Here is a 23,523-nt window from a genome sequence, read left to right as displayed (position 1 = left end):
CGACGTTTTCATGTCTTAGTCCTTATTTTCCCCAGTTTTATTACATCATCTTTTCAGAGGGGAATGGGGAGTAACAAAAATTATTGTCAGTATTCCAGAGACAACTGCATCCATTTTATACGGAGTCACAATGATATTTCAGTTTTCCCTCCCAGTCCCTAATTAATCTTTTTCAGATTTTCTTACTAAACATCACTAAGCACATAATTAAATTTTTAACAGAATTATCTGCCAAGTTCTTCCTTGAATATGTTCTCCCTTTGTCTGCATTAATTTTTATTTACCAATATTGAATTCCTAAACCATTTTACAATTCTGTTAATATGTACTTTGAAATTCTTCTGTGAGTCTTAACCCTGCCCTCAATAATTTTGTATCACATTGTTTTTCACAATAGTTTTTACCTTCTTTTCTGGATGTTGCATGTGTACACTGAACACAATTACAGAATCCTGATGTATCCTGCCACAAAAGTTGATCTCTTAAAAAAAGAACTTTTCCCTCATCCCCTAGACAGTTATTAGTATACTAGAAGACCACAAAACAAATTCAGCAGTCCAGAGGCCTGCACAAGCAGTTGGAAGAGGACACAGCTGGGACATGGCCAACCCCACTAATCAAAGGGATATCCCACAGCAAATGGTGGTCATGCTCCACATACAAAGTGGGTGGAATGAGGAGGAATGGGGGAGATTTGGAGCAATGATGTTCTGTGTTTTCAAGTAACTGTGACGTGATGAGGCCTGGGATTGCTGAACACCTGTCTGACTGTGGGAAATGGTGAATGAATGCCTTGTTTTCTTTCCTGGAGTGTGCAGCTTTTGCTTTCACTATTAAACTCTCTTTATCTCAACCCATGAGTTTCCTCACTTTTAGTCTTTTGATTCTCTCCCCCATCCTGTTGGAGTGTATGTCTGGCTCCCTACTGGTGGCCAAGCCTCTGACCCTTCACCACTGAACAATAAACAACAAATGGAAAAAAATGTTTTCACCTTCTTTTCTCTGGCACTTTGGGAACTTCTGCACTCCCATGTCTCCTCCTGACTCTCTCTTTGAAGAGGAGGAGGAGGATCTTTCTGAAAAATTTGCATTTCCAAACCCACCTTTGTGCTTTGGCAGTGGTTTCAGACTGCAACATCAATAAGTTGATCATAGTTTCTTAAATGGAGTAAAATTATCATCAGAAAATCCATGGAAGCCTAGGAAACTCTTGTTTCCAAAGACATTTATCCATTAAGAGGTCCGGCTAGTAGTTTTTAAAAATAAACCTGGTTGCATAGGAAAAGGATGCAATGCAGAGGGATTTTGACAGCCTTGAGAAGTAGGTCACTGAACCTAATGAGGTTAAACAAGGCCATGAGCAGTCTTGCACTCATGTGGCTGCAATCACCAGTATCAGCACAGGCTGAGAGATGAATGGACTGCAAGTAGAGCCGAAGAGAAGGATGTAGGGATACTGGTGAATATGAAATTTTATATGAGCCAGCAACGAGCTCTTGCATCCCAAAATCACAACCATGTCCCGGGCTGCATAAAAAGAAGTGTGGCCAGAGGTCAAGGGAGGTGGCTCTCCCCTTTATCCCACTCTCAAGAAAACCCATCTGAGGTACTGCATCCATTTCTGCAGTCCCAAGTACAGGGAGCCTGTTGGGGTGGGTCCAGAGGGGAGTCAGGAAAATGACCAGTGGGCTGAAACATCTGTCTGGTGAAGACAGGCTGAGAGAGACAGGCTGTTCAGCATGGAGAAGAGAAGGATCTGGAGAGACCTTATTGTGGCCTTAGAATACTGTAAGGGGGCTTTTAGGGAGATAGATAGATAGATAGATAGATAGATAGATAGATAGATAGATAGATAGATAGATAGATAGATAGATAGACAGACAGACAGACGGACAGTTAGTTTTTATCAGAGCCTGTAGTGAAAGACAAGGGCAAATGGTTTCAAATTTAAAGAGAGTAGACTTAGAATAGATATAAGTAAGAAAATTTTAATGATTTGCTTTGACACCAGAACATGTTGCCCGCAGAAGTTGTGAATTCCCCATACCTAGAAATGTTCAAGGCCAGGTTGGATGGAGCTGATCTAGTGGAAGACCTTCCTGACCTTTGAGGGAGGATTGAAACTAAATGATCTTTAAAGATTCTTTTCCATCCAAGCCATCGTATGATTCCATGACTAGAATCACTAAAATAGCAAACAGATTAACAAGAGGGGACACATAATCAACCACATCAACTTGCATGCAAATGACAATGTCAAGAGGCTGTTACTGAGAAGTGAAATTCTCAAAAGAGCAATTCCACTGCTGCTCACAACCAGCTTTCCACACCTGCATGCTTTTACTCTGGAGTCTAAATAAGGCAAGATTAATGTGGAAAAAATTGTACATGACCATGCAATTCAGAATCCAAATGCAGACCCAAAAAATGATTGAAGGCTCTAGATTCTGAGTGCTTCAGAAGATTACAAAAGACACATTTTTCTAATATGATTCTTAAATATATATATATTCTTAAAATTGATTTGCTTGTTTGAACTTTAAAAAGAACACCATTAAAACTTGACAGTACTCCGTAGAACTGCAGCAGCAGAAGCCACTACCCCAAGTTCTACTACAGTGACATGTCAGCATTTTCAGCACAGAGGTAGCCACTGCAGTTGCAGCTTTGGCTGCTGTAGCAGCAGCTGCTACTCCCTTGGCAGTAGTACAACTTGGATTCTTCAGATGTTCATTGGATTTTGACAGACTGGATATCCCTAAGAAGGGCAAATGAAAGGGGAATCTTACCACTGTATAGGAAGAAAAATTTCCAGGACAACTAAAAAGGCACTTCTACAACAAAAAGCATTTCAACGTGAAAAATATCCAAAGCTTTATTTCACATACACAGTAACAGCATGTCATTTTCAGATGAATATTTAAAATTCATCTCTAAAATCTCAAGAAATAGCTATCTCAAAATACAGGTTAGTGATCAAATCTTCTTGGCAAAGTTTATACAGAAGATCTATCAGGAGCTATCACAACAAGGCAGTCAAGATACAAAAATGGAATACACAATCTCCCAAAAATACAACTTTTCCCCATAAAATGTGTGCAGATTGAGGAAGTCACTATTGCAAGACACTACTCTTTGGTCTTAGCAAGTTTCAAGGAAAATACAGAAACAAAAAAAGGACCTATAGCTTTAAATAATAGTTAAATAAAAACCACTAGGTATAAGATAATGATCTTATTCTTTGGCTTTTAACATGGATTTAAGTCATGATTAATAAAGTCTTGTGAGATGAAGGGCACTGATCATCCCTACACAGCACCTAAATAGTTTCAGACCTTCTGCTACTAATTGGTGTTACTGCTATGGAAAGGACACAGGAAGGGAAATCTCTGAGGCTTCTGCTTTGGGTTCAGCTTTTGGGGTTTTGGGGTTTTTTTAAGGCTATGCAAAATGCTCAGGAAGATCAGGTTCCAGGCAGCCTGCCTGTTTCAGTAGTTTCAGTAGGCAATGCAAAAGGAGAGCGGTTGACATCACAAGTGTCCAGTCCTAGAAAGGAATGATGGGTCTTTGAACAACTATGACTTTTCACACCCAACACTTAAATTCTTTAACAAGCCTCATGCATTATGTAACAAAGATTGAGAACTACAGATCAACCTTTCTGTGTGCCATTATTTGTTATTGGGGGGATGTGGGGGTGGTAAAAGTGCCTCGACAGTAACTGAGGTACTGCTGCCAAGAAAATTAAAGCACCTGTCAAATAGTTTTTGTGGAAATAAGAAAATAATTCTCTCCCACTTAAAAATTCACTACAGGTCCATAAACTGGTATTTTCATCTACTTGCACTCATGGTCTGTTCAGAAGGTATATCTTTGGATGTGCGTGTGTGGAAGAGGTCATAACATTACATTCTGTTCTGTTTCATTTAAACCAAGTAAACTCACATGGGGGCAGTTATAATGTAAGATTAGAACAAATTCTGGTTTTGAGATGCTTTGAAGATAATAAAACTTTGGAAGCAGTTTTCAAGAAATATTTTACACCTGAGCAGACACGGCAACACTGCATGAAGTTCTCAGTAGGAGCTTTTGGTAGTGGTACACCAATTACAGAAATCATCAGTAAACAATTTGTCCTGTGAAAGAATTTACCCAGGAAGTGATGTTAAGGATAGGTAATGAAAAATTTATATACAGCAAGAGCATAAACGTGTCCAGAGAGTATCAGAAAGCCAGAAAGATAAGACACAAAGCAAGATTTGGTTAACAATGAACATTAAGGGCAACGACAAGCAGTTCTACAGCTATACTGGAAAAAAAACAGAAAGTAAAAGGATGTTTTGACTCATCTGTAGATTCACAGTTAAGACTTTCTGTCCAAGATTTTATTATTAAAAGGAACTAGTTAATACACCATCTCTTTTAAGCAGAAGGTTAGAAATGTATAGATTCCAAGAAGACCAGATACCTCTGGTCTTCTTGGAACCTATACATTTCAAATTGCTTCTGGTTCTGGTTTGGTCAGGCTTTTAAATGTAAATGGGAGGCTTCCTTCAGTACTTGAGAGGATGGTTTGTGCCTTAAGGGCGAGGAGTACAAGAGGAGAGCAGCAGTCCTCTCTGCCTCTAGCAGCTGCCTGGTTCCTCTCCCATTCACTGGGTAACAGATCACAAAATGCTAATAAATGAGTTCCATTTTGCTTGGCCAGTTATAAAACATAAGCTGGAAAAGAGTTACTAAACAGATACTTGCTATTGACACTTTATGTATGTGTTGCTGGGATTCATTGGTTTCACATCCTTCTGCAGATTTGTATTTAATCTGTTTTGTTCTGCTTATATCAGAATCTTACAGAGAGGGACTGTTAACAGTGATTTCTTTGATCACAGCCCAAGACACTACTACCCTTGAAACTGCCATTTTTTCTACATCTGCACAAAACTACAGTATAGCTAAGAATAGATTTTTTTGGGGCAAATTCTATCTAAATTAAGTGTTTATTTTCACTGTCCATTTTTTTCTCTTCTGATAATGAAATTTAAAAGATATATGGAGAATTAATGCAATTATCCTTCTAGGAAGTTCTGAGGCATTTCATTTTTAAACAGAGTTCCCATGTTCTTCTATTTGTACATGAATTGAATGATTTCTAAAAACTCCTCTGTGAAACATATATAAATATTTTCCATATTACAAAAAATAATTTAAAAAAAAAACAGACCAAAGTTTTCTGCCTCTGAATTTCCCTCTTTTCCCCAAATGTTCAGTAGCTCTCATCTTTGCTTCACTACATCTTTCCCATTAAGTCCTACTGCTTCTAATTCTCCTTTGTTTCTGCTTTTATGTCACTTACCAGTGGCTCATGTCAAAACTTAAGTGCTTTTAAAGTGTAGCAGATTATAATGAGGTACAGATTATCTGATTTAAAACACTTTTTCTTTGTTGCCATTGTAAATGCCCACATAAATATACAGAAGGTGAAAAGGAGCCATAGATGTACATAGAAGATGTATATATCTGTACATTTCTCATATACCCAGACACGCATACATGTTTTTCTTGGCATTTTGTATTCAAAAATAATAAAGTTGGACAGAAAATATTTCACAGGTGACCTGCTGCCAAGAAGAATTTGAATTATTTTCGGTCATTTTGAGTTATAGGGTCTCAAGATAAAAGAAAAGAACATTAAGAATAAGCCATTAAGTCACTTAACCAAACAGTCCTAAAGGAGTTTCCTGCTAAAGTGAACCACATTTCACTGTCCCTCTACCTGCTGTAATGAATGATACATGAAGCACTTCAGATGGTACCATGGGGTTCAGAGTGATGAGCTGACAGTGTGACTTTCCTTGGCTTCAGTGGCAAGCCATCAAAAAGAAGTATTAAATCATTGTGGGTTTCTTTTTTCCTCCCAAATTTTCCAACTGTCTAATACACCCATGCATATTTTTACTCAAATGACACGAGGCTCTGTTCGCTTACCTTTCATAATGAAGTACTGCCTCATATTTGCTCTGTAACTAATTTAAGATTTTCCAACATGGAATGGTATCCATATATCTTGCCAAAAGACCTTAAAGACCTGTTTAGTGAAATCCTTGTGTAATGAATACAACTCGGTGAGGACTGTACAGAAAGCAAAAAGTAGGGATGAAAAGGGGAAATAATCTAAGCGTATCTCTTTCACAGACTAGTTTGGTTTCATTGCAGACACGTCAGTTCTAACTTCTAAATTGTATTAAGTAGTTGTAAAAGGAAGGAAGAAAGGAATTTTTTTCTATACTTCTTTTAACCAAAGCACTGATGCCTGTGCCCATTATTTCAAAGTTTGCACCACCATCTCCTTGTATTACTGCAAGGGTGATCTAACTGTAGGGAAGAAGCCATGTCCATCCTTCTGCTAACATTTTGACACCAACTAATCAGCTCAGCAGAAATTCATGCCCTCAGAAGAAAACAAGCAGACAGAAAAAAGGCAGATGCTAGCTTAAGAGTCTATTTGCAAAGAAAAGAAAAAAAGACACAGAAAGAAAGTTACTATTGTTATGAAGCTTTCAGCACTTTTCAGTCAGTTAACAACTTTAGTTAAGAGCCTGCTTTAAGAGCAGATCAAAGCATTGATGTATAAAATCATACCAGAAGAACTGAAACAAAATATTAAAACCAGAAAAAAATAGGGAATGAAGAAAATATATAAATTTATCACAACTTATAGAAGATAGAATATCGGGAAAAATTTATACTGCAATATGTAAGGCTCATAAATGTTGAGTGTTTTAGGAAAAGTACTATGCTGTTGTGTATTTCTATTATTGGGTGAAATTAGGAATAGGCAGGTGGCAGATTACAAAAAGTTGTTCCAAATGAGGAAATTCTTCTCAAACAAGGATGTTTCTCATTAGACAAGGCCTGATATCAAGCAAAACTGTTTCCCAGAATTAGAAAGAAATACAAAATCGTGTCTGGTTATGCAAATATTTTCAGAGGAATGTAAAAGACAGAGATAGAACTGCTTACAAAGTGATTTGAACCACTCAGCTGAGCAAACTCAAGCTCAATGAAATCTCATACCTACAAGTGAAAGGTCACACAGTAAGGAACGAACGAGCATCCAGAACAAATCTGCAGCACAGGAGACACAGCAGACAACCAAGTCTGCGTAAGTTTCCAACACTACGCTATCCAAGAAGGTGAATGCATTCCCTTGAATAAAAAGGGGGTTCCCTCTCTGCTATTTTATTTCTGCCTGCAGCAACAATGTTCTTAATGCTAAGTTATTATATTCACTGTTGCTAGCAATATTTTAATGGGTTGAAAAATTGCTGAGGGTTGAGTCACAAAATAAGTAAAAACTTGTTCTGCGCATCTTAGCAAAAGTAAACCAAGGTTTATACACAGTACACAGTGTACAAAAACCTTCATGGAGGTAAATTAACAGATGCCAAACACTCTTTTAATGGAGCAGGAAACAGCCAGAATAAGCAGCAAGATGGTGCCATCAACAGCATCTTTAAATATTGTTGTACTAAATATATTTCTTGCAGTTTTCTGAATGCTCACCTGTGTTCCAAGAGGTAAGATCTATCAATGGAGGTAACAGGGAATGCTCTTCAACCAATTATTCTCAAAGTTATCCAGTCCTGCAGGTCTAAAAGTCTATACTGGGATTATATACCTAATATCCTTTCCATTTATCATTGGAACAGAACATATTTCACCACTGTTTAATATAAATATCAGCTCTTTTCCAACCCATTGGACATAATTAGTTAAATATTTTCTCTCTTTTGAAAATGTCTGGGGTTTCTATCACTTTAATGCAACCACTATCAAAGATCATTGCTTGGGGTGTTTTAAGGCTTTTCTTTAGCGGGGGAAGAGGGGAGAGGAAGTGTTGGGAATTTATTTTTGGTTTTTAATATGCTTTAAAAATCCTTTCAATTTTTCTTAGCATTAAAAAAGACTGATGTTTTACTGATAAGCACAAATTTTCCTAACATTGTGTCAGGATTGTCAAAAATGTCTGAATCTGGTGTCTAATTTATGCTAATTGGCATAAAAATCAGACATTTCATGATTAAACAGTAAACATTTTATTCCATGGCTATTCTTGAGGAAGATGTTATTATCCAGCACGGGAATTGCTTCATCAAAGCCATGGAAAATGTGAGAAGCCACTGGAATCCAGAGTTGCATCCAAAGGGTAAGCAAAACTTAGAAAAGTACAAGTCTCTTCAATCCAGAATCTGGTATAAGCATCAAGAGCACCACAAAAGCAACACTGCCAAAAATAAAATTACAATAAACCGTTGGACTTCAGTTTGAATGGAAACAATGTTTTTACATTTTCATCCCAAAAGGTAGTGCAGATTTCACATATGTTCTCTTAAATGAGAAAGTGAGAACAGATCTGAAGTCCTCTAATTGTCCATGTCCTGAAGCACTGACTTTTTTTTATTTTAGTTTGTTCAGCTTTGTTAGACACTGAGTAGATGATGACAATTCTTCATCATGATTAATATCAGGATTTGAAGTTTGGTCTTTTTCCACATTGCTACAAAGCCAAATATTATTTTGCAACAGCAAAGTTCAAGTCCCCATCACTCAGACCACTAGAATACTTTTTGTGGGAAAAAAAAGTTCAAGTCCTTCTTGAATCTTATTCAGAAAAAGGTCTGGAAGGCATTTTTAACAGCACCACTGTTGAATGGAACCACTATCTCTGGCCTGAGACATCCTTCATTTCAAAGACTGAGAATGGACCACTGCAAGGATATAATTACCTTTGGAACACAGTCCATAATGGTTTTCAGATTCTAGTCTTGTTTCAATTAATACGCATTTTAGAAAATACCAAGCTTAAAGAGAGTCCGAAATGCTTCAGAATTTACTGCAATGTTTGGTAAATCCCAAACTGTGAAGCCTCCTTTCCCCTGGTCTGAATCTGCTTGTCTATAGCTTCCAGCTACTAGAGCTCATCATTTTTAGCCAGACTAAAGATCCCATTATCAAGGTTTTGTTCCCTGCATTTGTACTGGTAGACCCTGATCAAGTCATTCTCTTAACCTCATTTATAAGGAAATGCAAAGACAAAGCTTGTTAGATCTTTCACTACACAATACATTTTCTACTCTTTTAATTAGTACCATGGCTTTCTCTGAACACTCTCTAACTTAGCCATATTAATTAATGAACCACAGATTTCAAACTGGACTTGGTATTCAAGTAACAAATGCGCTCATGTAAAATTCAAAAAGATGTTCGTGCTGAACACATCTCCATTTATCCCTCCCAAGTTCATAAAAGTTATTTAAGACATGGAATTGGGCTGGAAATTCACAGCATTTGATGAGCAACAAACTCCCCCAGTCAAACGCAGCAGTCAGTATTTCCCGCAACCTGAAGTTATTAGGGCTGCTACTCACACAGGATAAATTGCAAATCAGGCTGATAAAATTATCACTTCAAAGAAATACATTTTTTACAATAAATATGGACAGCATTTCATTTTTGAAACACATTCAGCTTTGTGCTAGTCTTGGCTAAGTGGCAGTGAACAGAATCACTGCTGAATCCTCTCCCTTAACAATGCTTCAACCTTTCAATCCTCAGCAAACCATCAGTAGCTACTACATGGTTTTTTTAGGACACTCCTAAGAAGCTAAGTGCCACAGGACTGAGAAAGGATGCCATGAGGGGTCCAAAAAGAATGTATCCCTTCAGCAAGGAGTCTCATTTCACACTGACAGTTACACACCTAAGAATTATCTACCCTTTAACACATGTAGAACATGTGAAGTGTTACTGATTGATTACACAAGACTTGCCTTTCTGAATCAAAATATGGACTACTTACTCTAATATTCAAATAAATCAGAGGATATTACATTTACACTTTATCAACCACTTTTCCTAATTTCATCAAAAATACATCATGCTAACTTGACATGGTCTGGCTTTCCTATAACTCATGTTGATTGGCACTAATTACACAACACTTCTTTAATTCATTATTAATTAGGTCCCTTATTATTTTGCCCAGAAGTGATGTCAAACTGACAGACATGTAATTATCCAGGTCATGCCTTTTACCCTCTTTGAATGTTGGCACATTAGCCATTTTTGTGCTCTTCCTCCAGTACTTCAAATCTTATAAAAAAATCAGCATTAATGCTCCAGGAAGCTCATTGGTCAGCCCTGTTGAAATTCATTATCTGAGCATTCCAATTTAAAAATGGCTAAATTTAGCTGCTACTAAAGAGCAACCCCTTGAGTGCCTATTACTGGAAATTACTGCATTGACTTCCTATTATACATTTACATAACATAACATATAATATTAGATTTACATACATCTTTTCTTTTGCCAATCTTTCTACACCACTTTACAATTCCACCACATCCCTCTCATGTTAGACCAACACATCTGCTTGATTCTAAAGTAAATTCAGTGCTCCATATTTGCCTTAGTTATGCCTACTATCAGCCTTCCGTTCTCATTTTCCTTTAACCATTTACAATGTACATTATTACTTAACTTTACAGCTCTCCTAGCTGTTCACCAAACATGGGGATAAGTTTTTCACCCATGTGGCCTCCTTTAGCACTGGCTCTAAGCCAACAAGTATTGCCTCTCAAAACAATGTGCACCACTAGCAGGGAACACATTACAATGCCAACAATGTGGATATTACAGAAGCAAACATTTCTATTGCTATTACAGCATGCTGTATTTTGTCTGATACTTACAAGAGCATTAAATAAAAAGGGCAAGTACTAATGGCAGGTCAGAGGGTGAGAAATTTAGGGATACTATTTGCTGATTTGGAGAAGAGTTTTACAACAGCAACTTCCAGAGCACAAGCAGATGCCATGCAAATGAAAAATTTTAGAAAAAGTGCTTTTACATATTGCGCCATAGTCATAATAATGATTTGTGCTCTTGTAAACAGAACGTGCCTTGTTAATACATTTTAGTTAATTTTTAATTAGAGGACAGAGAGCTACCAAGTAATGTGGGGAAAAATATGGATGGTCCTTATTTATTTTGGGAGTTTCAATACATAGTGACTTTCACTTTAATAAATGCAGCAATAAAGGGGGGAAAAGCCTATCTGGTTTTACTAGGAAAACAAGATGAAGTTGAGACCGTTATCATGTGTTGGTACTTTGCATTCCCTTAGTGACAGAGTATAAACTATGGTTTGTACTCCACTAATCAGACTGTAGTTCCAGCCTGGGATAAACTATTTATGAGAAACAAAACAGAATTTAAGTCTGAAAGTTTTATTCCATATTGCTTTCATGTCTGAATTTGTGGCCTAAGAACTGCAAAGCTGCTTTGATACTTACCTGGTTTAGTCCACCCTTACTTTGATATGATGCGTTCTGGTCTATCCTCACAGGTCCATTTCCACATGCATCTGCTTGGTGCAACCAGTAAAGTTTAGTTCTTGCTTTCCCCCTCTTCTTTTTCCTGCAAATCAAGGCTGGCCTTTCCACAGGTATGTGGATGGCATAGTTCAAAGTGCAAGACTTCATATAAACAATCATTCCCACGTAGATACATGAACCTAGCACACAGGAACTGATATGAAGCAAAGTCTGAAGTCTTCCTATGGAGATCACTGCAGCAAAGCAGAGGCCATCGTTTCACGGGTGTCAACAGCTTCACACAGCACAAGTACTTCAGGGAGAACATCCAAGAACAGCATTCCATAGTTCAGACCAGTGGGATGGGATTTGTCTGGGTCCTCAGCAGATGCCGCGCCAATTTAAACATTGTTAATTTATTATGAGCAGCAGTGATCCAAGCAGATATATTATTCATTAGAACATCAAAGGTCCAAGGAAGAGGACTGTATACAATTATTTGTTTCAGGTCTCTTTGAAGAGATGATTGCACCATGAGAGAACTCTGCCAGCCAAAATACCCTACAAACTGGTAGAGAGCCAGAGTAAAATGCAACCAGATTTATGCTTCAAGAGGGACACTGATAGTTCAAGCATAAGATTTATCAGAAGACTGTTCATAACATCCCATTTATGCTGTTGACAGATCATTTGCATAAGATTGCAAATTACTGGGTTTCATGGAAGGTTCTGTTGCCATCTTTGTACGTGCTCAGGCGCTACTCTAAACACAACATATGTTAACTTGGCCACTGCACTAACTTTACAAAATGACAGCCTTTGTAACAGAGCCGGGCCTTATAGAAAGATCATGCTCAGTAACCTACACTGCACAAGAATGTATAACTCTAATTAGTTCTTCTAGGTCATTACAAAGAATAAATTGACGGCCAGACGATCACTGAAACCAGCAGCAATGGAAAGGAGAAAAAGTGAGGGGAAGACTAAGGGGAAAGAGACAGAAAGAGATAAAGCTTTTCTAGGTGGAGTGAATGAAAAAAGAGGAGGGGTGTTCATGCAATTACTTACATGCAATACAGCCTCTATACAAACGACTTCTACAGACAGAACCATTCAGACCTTTCTTTAAGCCTGAGTTGGTCCATCTTCATCTATATATTGACACAAGCAAGTTAAGCAGCTTTAGGCCCACGTGATTTGGTTCAACTTGATACAACCACATCAATCTAACTATGTAAACTGCAGGTTTAGAATCTTACCCTGTTAAACTTCAGACAAGCAGCAAGCACTCACTAGGACCATGCCCCACCACCAGCATTTAAACAAAAAGTAATTTACTGACAACAGATTAAAATGCTTTGTGGAGCAAAGACCAACCCAAACTCAGACCCTTCTGCTCCAGACAGAGGCCCTGTTTGAAAGCCATGCTCACATGATGGAATGCTACCTAAGTGAAATTAAGCAAGTGGGTAGATATGTCCCACAACCAGCCTCACACAGCCTAGGCAGATGCTCTTAGTGTCAAATTACTTGCATTAAAGAAGCAGAAGCTACCATCTGTAATGGAGCAATGCCTGCTTTGAGTCTGACAAGACCCAGTTCCTACAGAGGCTTTGAATCCCAATCAGAACAGATACACTCTTGCCCCTTCAAATGAAGGGCAAATGGTTTTGTCCTCACCTTTCACATGTGCCAGCTTGGGTAGTTCTCCAGCTCACACTGATTACCATTCCAGGCACTGGTGGCTTCTTTTAAACAGGTCACAAGAGCAGCTACTTAATTCAGGGCTGACAATCTTGCCTCCAGGAGTGAGTGCTGTAATGCTGAGTATCATAAAATCTTTGTATTTCCATTTGTGAATCTAGCTATAGATACTGGACCGTGAACCAATTAGGAGTGTCACACAGTGACAAAAGACAAACACCTAGGATAATTAATTACCCAGTAAACAATTACAGCTCATTCAGTGTTGAAAAGAATACATATCTACCCAGTACACACCAAACTTATCTACAGCCAAACACCAATTCTAAGCTGCAAGAAGCCTGCCAGACATGAAAACTAAATTCAGTACAAAGCAGATATTGTAATACCATTCAGCTCTCAAACACCTGACAAGCTGGGTTTTAAAAATGTACAGACTGGACTTTCCATAGTTAAGATAAACACAAATCTTGGCTTTCTAAATATATTGTTTATTTATAGTTGAACGTTAACATCGGAACAGAAATCTGCAAGCACACAGGGATGATCATTCAGTGATGCTTCTGTTTAAACTGAAGTCCACAGTATCCACATGTTCCGGTCTTTGTCTCTTTGTCCTGCAAAAATATAAAAATACAACAGCTCCAGTTTCACTTTATAAAATTACAATTTTTCTCTTATTTAGTTGTGCCATCTTAAAACCAATCAATATTGCCAAAGTACAGATTTTAGTCTTTTTTGAAACACTGGAAGCAAATATTCTTCAAGGGTATGGTACATGTCAAACGAATCAACATAAAAAGATCAGGAGTGAGCTACAGAAGTTAAGGCTGAAGTGTTTCCTAAGTGTTACAAATCAGAACCTCCAAACATTTGACTTTGGATAAAGTAAAATGAATTATTACAAAATTATTACTTTGTTCAAAATAGAAATGCTTATGATTCTAATTAGGAGTCATAACAACACTGACACTTAAGGACACCAGTCCTTCCCCACCATTCTTCCGGGCATTAGGAAAAAGTTTAGGTGAGCAAAGATTTTAAAACATCTGCAATCAGGCTCTACCTGAGAACAGGACCTAAGCAACAGCTCACCAACTAAGGTCATAGGACAGTAGCCTCAATATTTTTACTCTCTAGAACAAGAATACACTGGAAATCATCACTGCTGTCAACAGGAGGATAAGACAACATTTATTCTTCATTCTCTGGCCATGACTGAAATATTTAGTCTTCAGAACTACCAAGATTCCCAAAGACTGAAAGAGGATTTGGTTTGTTTGGTTTTCTTCCTTCTTTTTCCCTTGAACTTGCAAGATTGAAAATAAACTATATTCCTGAAAATACTGCAAATGTATGGTCAAACTACATGGTGGCATTTAAATAATTAGAGTTCCAAAATGCAGCAAGGATGTTAATTTTTACTCTCAGTGGTTGCTCTTACTATTTCACCTGATTTCGTTTAAAAAAACAAACTAAAATTTCAAAAAGGAATCTCTATAACTTCAAATGGAAGCCCTCTAACACTTCTGACTTATATCAGGCACCAAATAAAACGAGCACCTCAGGTGGTTACTCATTTTATTTTGTTAAACTAGCATTCAAAAAACCAGATAACCTTACAAAAAAAGAATGCACAGGCAAAACATGCTATATGCAGAATAATGACATTACCAAGTTGATGTATACTTTGGGATGTCCCAAAGCTCCACCACCACCATCGCATGAGATCACTCTGCTTTCAACTTGACTCACAGGCTGCTCTGCTATCAAATCAATTGCAAAATTCTTGTTCACCTGTAAGGAAAAGAGGGAAACTTTCAGATACCATCCCCACTCAAACAGAAAGCAACTGCTACCTGCTGCCTCCTCAGGCAGTTCCACTACAGCCTTTTTGAAAAATTTCTGTTTAGGGTTCCTCCCAACTGCTCCACCATCTCTAAGGCTCTGCTATAAGCCAGATCAAGGAACTATACACTAAACTCTGCAAAAGTAATCTCTTTCCCCTGATATATAGGCCACATCAGTGCTCAGGTTTCTATAGATTCAGCAGAGAGGTGAGCAGGAACAAGCAGACAAGAACAGAACATATTTAGCCAATACTGTATTCTGCTTTAGTGACTACATGATAAAATTGCAGAAGAATCTCTGCTGATAAACTCAAAAATAATAGTGAGACAAGTAAGGTCAGGCATGAGATAAAACAACTGCTGGTAATTTAGAGTCGCTAGCCATGTACCTTATTCTATCACTGCAGAGGAATCTCATGAAAACATGAATGTGGTGCATAACAACAGTCAGAAAGACAAATTGTTTAGCATCAGAAAAAAGGAAAAACCTCTAAATGCCACTACTCCACTCTGTAAATCCATCACACACACTTCCTGAATATCCACATCACTGACAAGTAGGGCTTCTTCCTAGAGCACACCTGCATGGCCTGGAAAACATAACCGTGTCTGGGCAGGCTGGTGACACAGCAGCTTGTCCCTCAGCAGGACCTAAGCAATCCATCCCTCTCCAAGCGTGCACTGAGGAGACAACCACTGCTACGATTCAGGGAAAGGTATTTCAGGAGGGCCACCTTTTTCAAAGGCATATATACGCATGAATATCAAATAATATGCACAAAGGAGGCAGTATCTACTGCTCTGTGTATACACATGCCTGCATTGGAATAAAGATGAGATTCTTGGGAAGAAGACAGCTATGTGTCCATTACATAAATCCCTAGGAACTACAATGGTGTTTTTATATAATCCTAATATGTAACAACTTAGCATCTTCCAGCCAAGTCTCCCATTAAGTCTCTGCATTTTTTGGTAATGGAAAAGTCAGTTTTGTCAACTAAGAATTTATCCTTACCAGAAGATGATAGCTAAAAAATGTTAGACAAAAAATTAGGTTCTGGTACTGAAAGAAAAAGGAAACATCAAGAACCCCACTGTCTGGGGCTGCGTCTACAAGTCATGTAATTTTCACCAAACAGCAAGAACTTTTACTGCTGCTCTTAATAACACTCAAAATTGTGCATCCTTCATTTTGTGCTAAAGGAGGAGGGAGATAAAGCCATTATACACCTTTGCTTCAAGATCAGAAGCAAGAACTCCACTCATCCCAGCACTTCTTAACCACAAAAGGTACTTGTGGGGAAAGAGAGAAGCAAAGACCTCTCATCTACCCTATAGCTAAGACTTGTCTGTGGTTCAGCCTACTAAACAAGACACAGTCTAGGAATTCACCAGGAAAACACTCCACAAATAAGGCAAAGTGGTTGCAGTTACAACATAACCATTTGACTAAAGCACAGCAGCACTCAGCAGGAAGAGGCTGATTCCCTCAGCACACCCAGATGTGCCTTGCCCCAAGCATAAATCAATAGGCTATTTTTTTCGTGACAGAGTAGCAATTTGGCAATTTTGTTGCTGCTTCTTCCAATCTATCCACCTGTGCCAGTCCATGGTCTGGGAAACCAAAGAGATAAAACCAAACTTGGATTTGATCTCGCTCCAAGATGTAGAGGGAAGGCAGGAGAAAATATTTAAAACAGACGAGCACTGAGGTGAGTCCTCCTCACACCTTCAGCTGCTGCACCAGCCCAATAGAAAGGGCAGAGCTGAAGTGGGAATGGCAGTGTTGAAATAGGTCCTGCTCTACCTTAGGGATTATAGAAGGGCAGGATGACCTGGTAGGACTGTGGCAGATGCAGTTTAGCAGTTGTCATGATCACTTTTTGTTATCATCTTATTGCAGGGGTTCCATACTGTTGTCTCCTATCACAAACGTTTTATGTCTTCTCGATGTTTTCTCATGAGCAGCTCCTCAGAGCACTGACTCTTTCTTCTTCACAAAGCAGCCAACTGACTCCAGGTCCCTTCTCACCCAGCCACCCCACTCTTTTATACCATCTTCTTCTCACTGGTTACAGCTGTGGCCTGTTAAAGTCAGGCCTGTTCCTAACCTTTGATCATTGGTCCAGCTGCAACTCCTTAGGGGTAAGATTACTTTCTACACTATCTGTATTTTCTTATATTCTGTCCCCCTACAAGTTTTCTCACAGCTTCCTGCTTTAGGCCCTTGCCAGAAGCACTAATTCCCGGTCTCCACAGAGAACCAATGATTTTAGCTAAAGCACATGGATGTCACTAACAGCTGGGCTGGCAGAACTGAAGGGACAATAAGCACTTACTCTAGGCCGTGCCCCTGGGCCTGGCCAACTGAGGCACACAGGCCCAGACATCCCGACTGGGGGAGAGTCCAGAGGCTGTGTCCTCCCAAAGAGGAAAGCCAACATGGCTGGAATGGGCTGATCCCAAGCAGGACTCAACCACCTGGACCTACTGATGGCAAAGGGAAGAAGCAACCAAGAAAGAACAGTCACTAGGACAGCTTCTGCTTCAGAAACATGACAACATTCAGACTGCAGACACTGTCAACCCTAATAATGGCAGCTGAAACACACTGTGGGATTGTGGAGGGATAGAATATAAGCAAGAAAAAGATAGTGCAGAAACTAATCTTATCCCTAAGGAGCTGCAGCTGGGCCAATTATCAAAGATTAGGAACAGGCCTGACTTTAACAGGCACAGCTGTGACCAATGAGAAGAAGATGCTATAAAAGAGTGGGGTGGCTGGGTGAGAAGGGACCTGGAGTCAGCTGGCTGCTTTGTGAAGAAGAGTCAGTGCTCTGAGGAGCTACCCACAAGAAACACCAAGAAGATATGAAACTTTTGTGATAAGGAGACAACAATATGGGTCCCCTGTAATAAGATGACAACATGGGATAATGGCAAAGCCAAAGCCCCTAGAGAGAGATCCTCTTAATAGGCACAGACCATTTAAAGTATTTAATGAGGAAGTTTTGTCCCAATTTCACCATTAAAACTTAGAGTTAAACCTTGCTCAGCAGACTCAGAGCTTGGCCTTTGCTGGAGAAGGAAGAACTGGGCTGAACTGAAAACCTGGGATGTTCCACCCCACATAAAGCCTGAAATTACCTGATGGCAAGGGCATGTTAGAGGGACCACTGCCCCATGGAGAATTAGGATTAAGGAGCATTTCCTACAAAGTTACACAAGCAGCAGAGATGCTGGCAGTACACTTGGGAGAGACCTACTTTCCCAACTATCCTCCCTGAAGTAAGCTAATTCAGCATTTTAAGTGACATTTTCATTTAATTATTTCACATGTAGAATCCCCACTTTTGCCACACAGCATGAGTTAAATGGTATCTGTCACACAGTGAGGTAAACTCAATATGAAACCTCAGAAATTAGTGTAATTAGTTTAGGTTAATTTAGGAAAAGAAAAATTATGTGAAATTACTTTAAAAATCTACCACATCTTACATTTAATGTCTCTGCTGAACATAAACATTTAAAGCATTAACACTAGGGCACTATTCAAAAGCTCAGGCATTGAGCAATACATTTTAGCTGAAATAATTCTATAATTTCTATCCCAAAGGCCAGCAGATCCCTCCTGGAGCTGTGCTGCTTGATCAGAGAAAACTCAGTGCTAAAGGACTTTTCATACAGTGGGTATGTGAAATTTTAAGCAGCAGCAAAAGGGCCACCTTTAGAGCACTGCACTTGGATGATGCTGGTATTACTACACTTTGCATTTCAGGGTTCATTATTTCAGAATAGTCTGCATTTTACTTTTGTTTCATTGCTCTTTCAGTAAATGCTTCTCAGGCTCATTAAAAATGGAATTTGGGTAAAGATCAGAATTTTAATCTCACAGAAGCAAATTAAGCTTCAAAACAGATGTAAACACATGTATAAACAGATGAAAAATTCAGCAGAGTATTTAATGATGTGATTTTTTTGAATATAAATGTGCTAAAAACATACAACTTCTTAAAACACATGCTTAAAAACTGTTTCAAGGTTAAGATGTTCAAATGCCTACAACTCTAACACCCTAAATGCAAGCACTTAGCAAATGTAGAGCAAGTCTTGAGTTTTTCAAGTCTACCAAAAGCAGGGAAGTAAGACAGAAGCAACCACAAGCTGCCTTAAAAATTTTTTTCACCATAGTGAAAAAAACTCCACTGAAACCCCAAATCCAAACCAATTTGGTTTTGTAGGGTTTGTTTGTTTGGGGTTTTTTTTGTTTGGTTTCTTTTTTTTTTTTTTTTTTTTTTGGTTGGTTGGCTTTGGTTGTGGGGTTTGGATTTAGCTGATTTCTTGCTTGTTGGGGTTTTTTGAGGCTTTCTTGGTTTGAGGCCTTTTAATGACAATGAGGTTGAGGACACTACTATTAGGTAAAGAAAAAAAGCCCATAAACTACCTCCTCTCCCATGAAAAACAGTAGAAGAAGTTACCTCCTTTTGTCTTCCAACAAATCTAACTCTTCTATAATCCTTCTCATCATATACCTGGAATGTAAAATAAACTTGATCTTATTTACAGAACAACATCTATAAACATAGAACACGAAGACTTAGAAAATAAATATACTGAAATACTGAAATAAAGAAAATAAACTGAATTGTACATTGGAAAGTACAATACACAAGGAAACTGGTGGTGTTGGGGCTGGCATGAAAGCCAGTAAACAGAAGAGCCTGATCACAGAGATGAACACAAATGTATTATTTATAACGCTGCTCCTGGATCTCACCTAGGTGGTGAACTAAACTGGGAAAATCAGGTTTTGTATTTATTTCTGTTCCGCTAAGTAACCACAGTGCCAGCTTTCCCAAGTCAGCTCCACCTGCCATCCTCTCTCCCATCTCAAGGCACCACACCAGCCTCAGCTTCTCCATTGGAAAAGAGATAACCTGGAGTTACAAGGCACGGACACAAGGGTGCCTCCCCATCTGCCAACCCTTCGGCCGGGTCACAAGTCGCATTCGGACCGGAACGCTCGGTAATGGCCAATGACCATTTGTTGATCCTGATCAACGGGGTTTTTTTGGTTTTTTTTTTTTTTTTCCATAACAGCGCGCACCGCCTGTATACGGATCACCCAGGAGCATGAATTCCCACTGTGTGCGCTGAACGGAGAATCACAGAATAAATTAGGTTGGAAAAAACCTCTGACATCGTCAAACCCAACCAGTGACAGAACGCCACAATGTCAAGCAGACCGCGGCACTAAGCGCCACATCCAGCCATTTCCTGAACACCTCCAGGGACGGAAGCGCCACCGCCTCCCGGGGCGGCCGATTCCAGTACCTAACCACTGTTCACGGCAAGAAATTCCTCCCGGTGTCCACCCTAAGCCTCCCCGTTACGTTACATCACGTTACACCAGCGCGCTGCCCGCGGCCCCGGCGGGACGCGCCCGCCGCCCTCCCGGCGCAGCGGAAGGGGGGCAGCACCGGGCCCCGCGCGCTCACCTGCCCCGTGTGCGTCACCAGCTCGCCGGTGTCGGAGGCCCGCACACCGTAGGGCCGGGCGGCAGTGGCGGCAGCCAGCCCCGGGCGGGCCAGCAGCGGGCGGCTCCGCGGCAGCAGCCAGCGGAAGGTCGCGGCGGGCGCCGCCATCTTCGCGCCGCCCACGTGACTCCCGGGCGGGCGGGCGCGGCCCTGGGCCCGCCCCGGTTCCTGTCCGCACTTCCGGCGGCGGGAGGGACGCGTGGCCGCGGGCGGGGAGCGGCGCTTTCCGCGGGGGTGAGCGGGCAGCGGTGTCCTCGGCGGGGCGGGTGTCCTCGGCGGGGCGGGTGTCCTCGGCGGGGCGGGTGTCCTCAGCGGGGCGGGTGTCCTCGGCGGTGGGGGTGGCGGCGGGAGAGGAGGAGGGGAGCGGGAGCGGTGCGTGAGTCCTGACCGGCGCGCTGTCCCCGCAGGGTGCCGAGCATGCTGTCCCTCCTGGTCAGGGCCGCCGCCACGGCCGCCCCGCTGCGCTCGCTGTGCCGCTCGTCGCTGTGCTCGCTGGCCCCGTGGGGACGCGCGGCGGGGCTGCCCGCGGCCTGCCCGAGCTGGGCCCCGCCGCCGTGGCGGGCGCCCCGCGGGCTGCTGGCCGTGCCGCCGCCGCCCGGCCCGCCGCCGCCCGCGGGGCTGAAGACGAAGACGGTGCTGAGGAGGCGCTGCAAGGACTGCTACATCGTGCGGCGGCGCGGGCGGCTCTACGTGTGCTGCAAGAGCAACCCCCGGCACAAGCAGCGCAAGGGGTAGCGCCGGCCGGAGCCCGCAGCGCGCTGAGCTGGCGCCGGGCCCGGAGCCCCCGCGGTCACCGGGAGCTGGCAGCTGGGGACACGAGTCCCGGAATCGTGACAGTGTGTCATCTATGGAACACCGAGAGCGAGGTGCGGTCTTGACGGCCCTTGCCGGAATTTCAGGCCTTGGATGCGGAGAACTGAAGTGGGAAACAACAGGCTTCAGGATCTCTCGTCGTCGTCTTAGTCGTGAAGCCTTAAAATCACCGCGCTGTTAAATTAGGAAGGGTGAAGCTGGATCACTGGACTCTGAGGTGTATTTGGGTTTAATTAAGCAAAATGAAAATAAACTCCATTGATTTTCATTACTACAACACACTGCGGTCTTTTTCTTGAACACCCTTCCCCCCGCCAAGATGTTGATAACAGAACCGATAGTTTCAAACTCAGGTGGGCAATTTCAGATTCCATCTAACTTGCCTTAAGATTCTGCCAAGCCTTAGGCTCACTCTGTTAGATTGGTGAGGCATAAGAATATTTTTCTTTTCTTGTGTCCCTTGAAAGAGCTCTCTCCTAAGAGGTGTGGAGAGAATGACTGAGAGCAGTAATGCCTCAGAGGTCATAGAGCTAAGCTAGACATTGAATGCAAACTAGTGGATTGGTATCCATTAATTAATTAGAGCCGAAATTACTTCAGTCACCAGTGGTATTCCTACACTTCTCAATATGACTCTGCTTGAGGCAGGAGTTTTAGATCATCCTCTGAACTGCAAGTTCTTAGCAAATGGTGCGAACCTAAACTTTGGGAAAACTGTCCTGTTACAGCTACAGGTTTGCCAGAGTACTGTGAGAAAGTGTCCCTGACTTGAAAGAGGTGAAATTGGTTGAGCGCTGTATTTGAAGTTGCTGTAACATTGGATAGTATGACGACTTGAAGACCTTTTCTGCCCAGTTATAATTCCACAATTTTACATTAACTTTTATAATTTATATATTTTTGCGTAGTGCTTGTAGACAATGAGACTTTAAGCCTGTGAAGCTGTGGCTAAGCGTTCCAGAGGCAATAATTATTGGTTTTCCATCGGTTGGGTGGTTTGTCTTTTCACTCATCCATCTCATCGCTGGAAATGAGGATTTGGAGAGAGAGGAGTCAGGTTAGTTAACATACACATCCATCTTAGGGGGCATTCAAATGAATTCATGGCAGTGGGAGGAAGGAGAACAGGCTGGCTTCATCTAACTAGACAGACAGATTGACTCAAAATGTGTAAGGCTCCTCAAAATCAAAGAACCTTGAAGTAGTGGAAAACTTGCTGTACTTTGAAAAGTTTGATTGAAAATTGGATGCTCATGAAAAAGAACTTCTACCTTCTAAATACCTGTAGCCCCGTAGCTTGTGGATGAAAGTAAAATGTAAGCAGAGAAATTTCTTGGAAATATTTTACACTTTTAACGTGCTTTGACAGTTTAGTTGTCTTAGGAACTGAAGATTTTAAAAGCTCTGATTCTCATTGTTAATGGTAGACATTTGTAGGTGTGTGCTGTGCGTTTTGTTCCAGCAGAAGAAAAGGCCTGTGTGCTGTGAACCTCTGTGATACCTTGTGAGTTTAGCTGTTAGTACACCTTTAAAGTAAACAGCACATGACCAAAAAAACCAGTGTTTTCCAGGCCTACCCACTTTTCCAGTGGAGAGTAAGGACTGACCTGTGGATTGGGCATGAGATGAAGTGAGGGTCTGCTCGTTGGTTGGGATTTTTAGGAAAGAGAGTTGGCAGGTGCTCTTACAGCCTCACAAGCAGTTCATCCAACCCCTTGGTTCAGTCAGAAAAAGGCAGCTCACTGGTACACAGCAAACTGTGCTGGTGGGTTGCTGAGGAGGTACCCAGACATTGAAGGGCTCTCCTAAAGGAGCAGTGTCAGAGACACCTGCGAGTATGAATTGCCAGGTCGAGGAGCAACAGTCATTACCTGGGAAGACTTTCTGAATTCAGCGGTGTGTGGGACCCTGAGACAAGTTCACTCTGCCAGGCTGGTGTGAAATACGGTCTGCACTCAGAAATGGAGTGAAATTTAGGGCTAGGATTACTGTGCAGCAGAGAGAGGCACAAGTTACTGTTTTCATCTCCCCCTTTGGCCTAAAACAAGCTTTTATACAGTGCTGACTCAGCATCTTATTTCCACAGCTTACAATGAGGAAAAAAATTTTCTTAATTAAACCCTTTGAATGTAGGGCTGCTGGTCAGAAACTTGAGATGTGAAGTAATTTGAATTAAAATGTTTATTATGGCTGTAAACAGTTCATGTGTCATTGCCTGAACAGTCAGTTTGAGGTACCTGGCG

At 41.0% G+C, this 23,523-nt stretch overlaps 2 protein-coding genes across 2 annotated transcripts; one reads left to right on the top strand and one right to left on the bottom strand.

The window, feature by feature from the left end:
- Positions 1-13,550: 13,550 nt before the first annotated feature.
- NDUFS6 (NADH:ubiquinone oxidoreductase subunit S6) lies at positions 13,551-20,575 on the bottom strand. Its single transcript, XM_058030534.1, has 4 exons — positions 20,429-20,575; positions 19,409-19,462; positions 14,755-14,877; positions 13,551-13,697 (listed from the first exon to the last, which is right to left on the bottom strand). Exons 1-4 carry the CDS (start codon positions 20,573-20,575, stop codon positions 13,632-13,634), a joined length of 390 nt encoding a protein of 129 aa, XP_057886517.1. The 3' UTR covers positions 13,551-13,631.
- Positions 20,576-20,650: 75 nt separating this feature from the next.
- MRPL36 (mitochondrial ribosomal protein L36) lies at positions 20,651-21,559 on the top strand. Its single transcript, XM_058035393.1, has 2 exons — positions 20,651-20,701; positions 20,875-21,559. The coding sequence occupies exon 2, from the start codon at positions 20,885-20,887 to the stop codon at positions 21,200-21,202; it is 318 nt and encodes a 105-aa protein (XP_057891376.1). The 5' UTR covers positions 20,651-20,701; positions 20,875-20,884; the 3' UTR covers positions 21,203-21,559.
- The last annotated feature ends 1,964 nt before the right edge of the window (positions 21,560-23,523 follow it).

Source organism: Melospiza georgiana, chromosome 1 (genome assembly GCF_028018845.1).
Source record: "Melospiza georgiana isolate bMelGeo1 chromosome 1, bMelGeo1.pri, whole genome shotgun sequence".
NCBI lineage: Eukaryota > Metazoa > Chordata > Aves > Passeriformes > Passerellidae > Melospiza > Melospiza georgiana.
The sequence above is the reverse complement of the archived record's forward strand: the minus strand, read 5'-3'. Positions and strand labels throughout refer to the sequence as shown.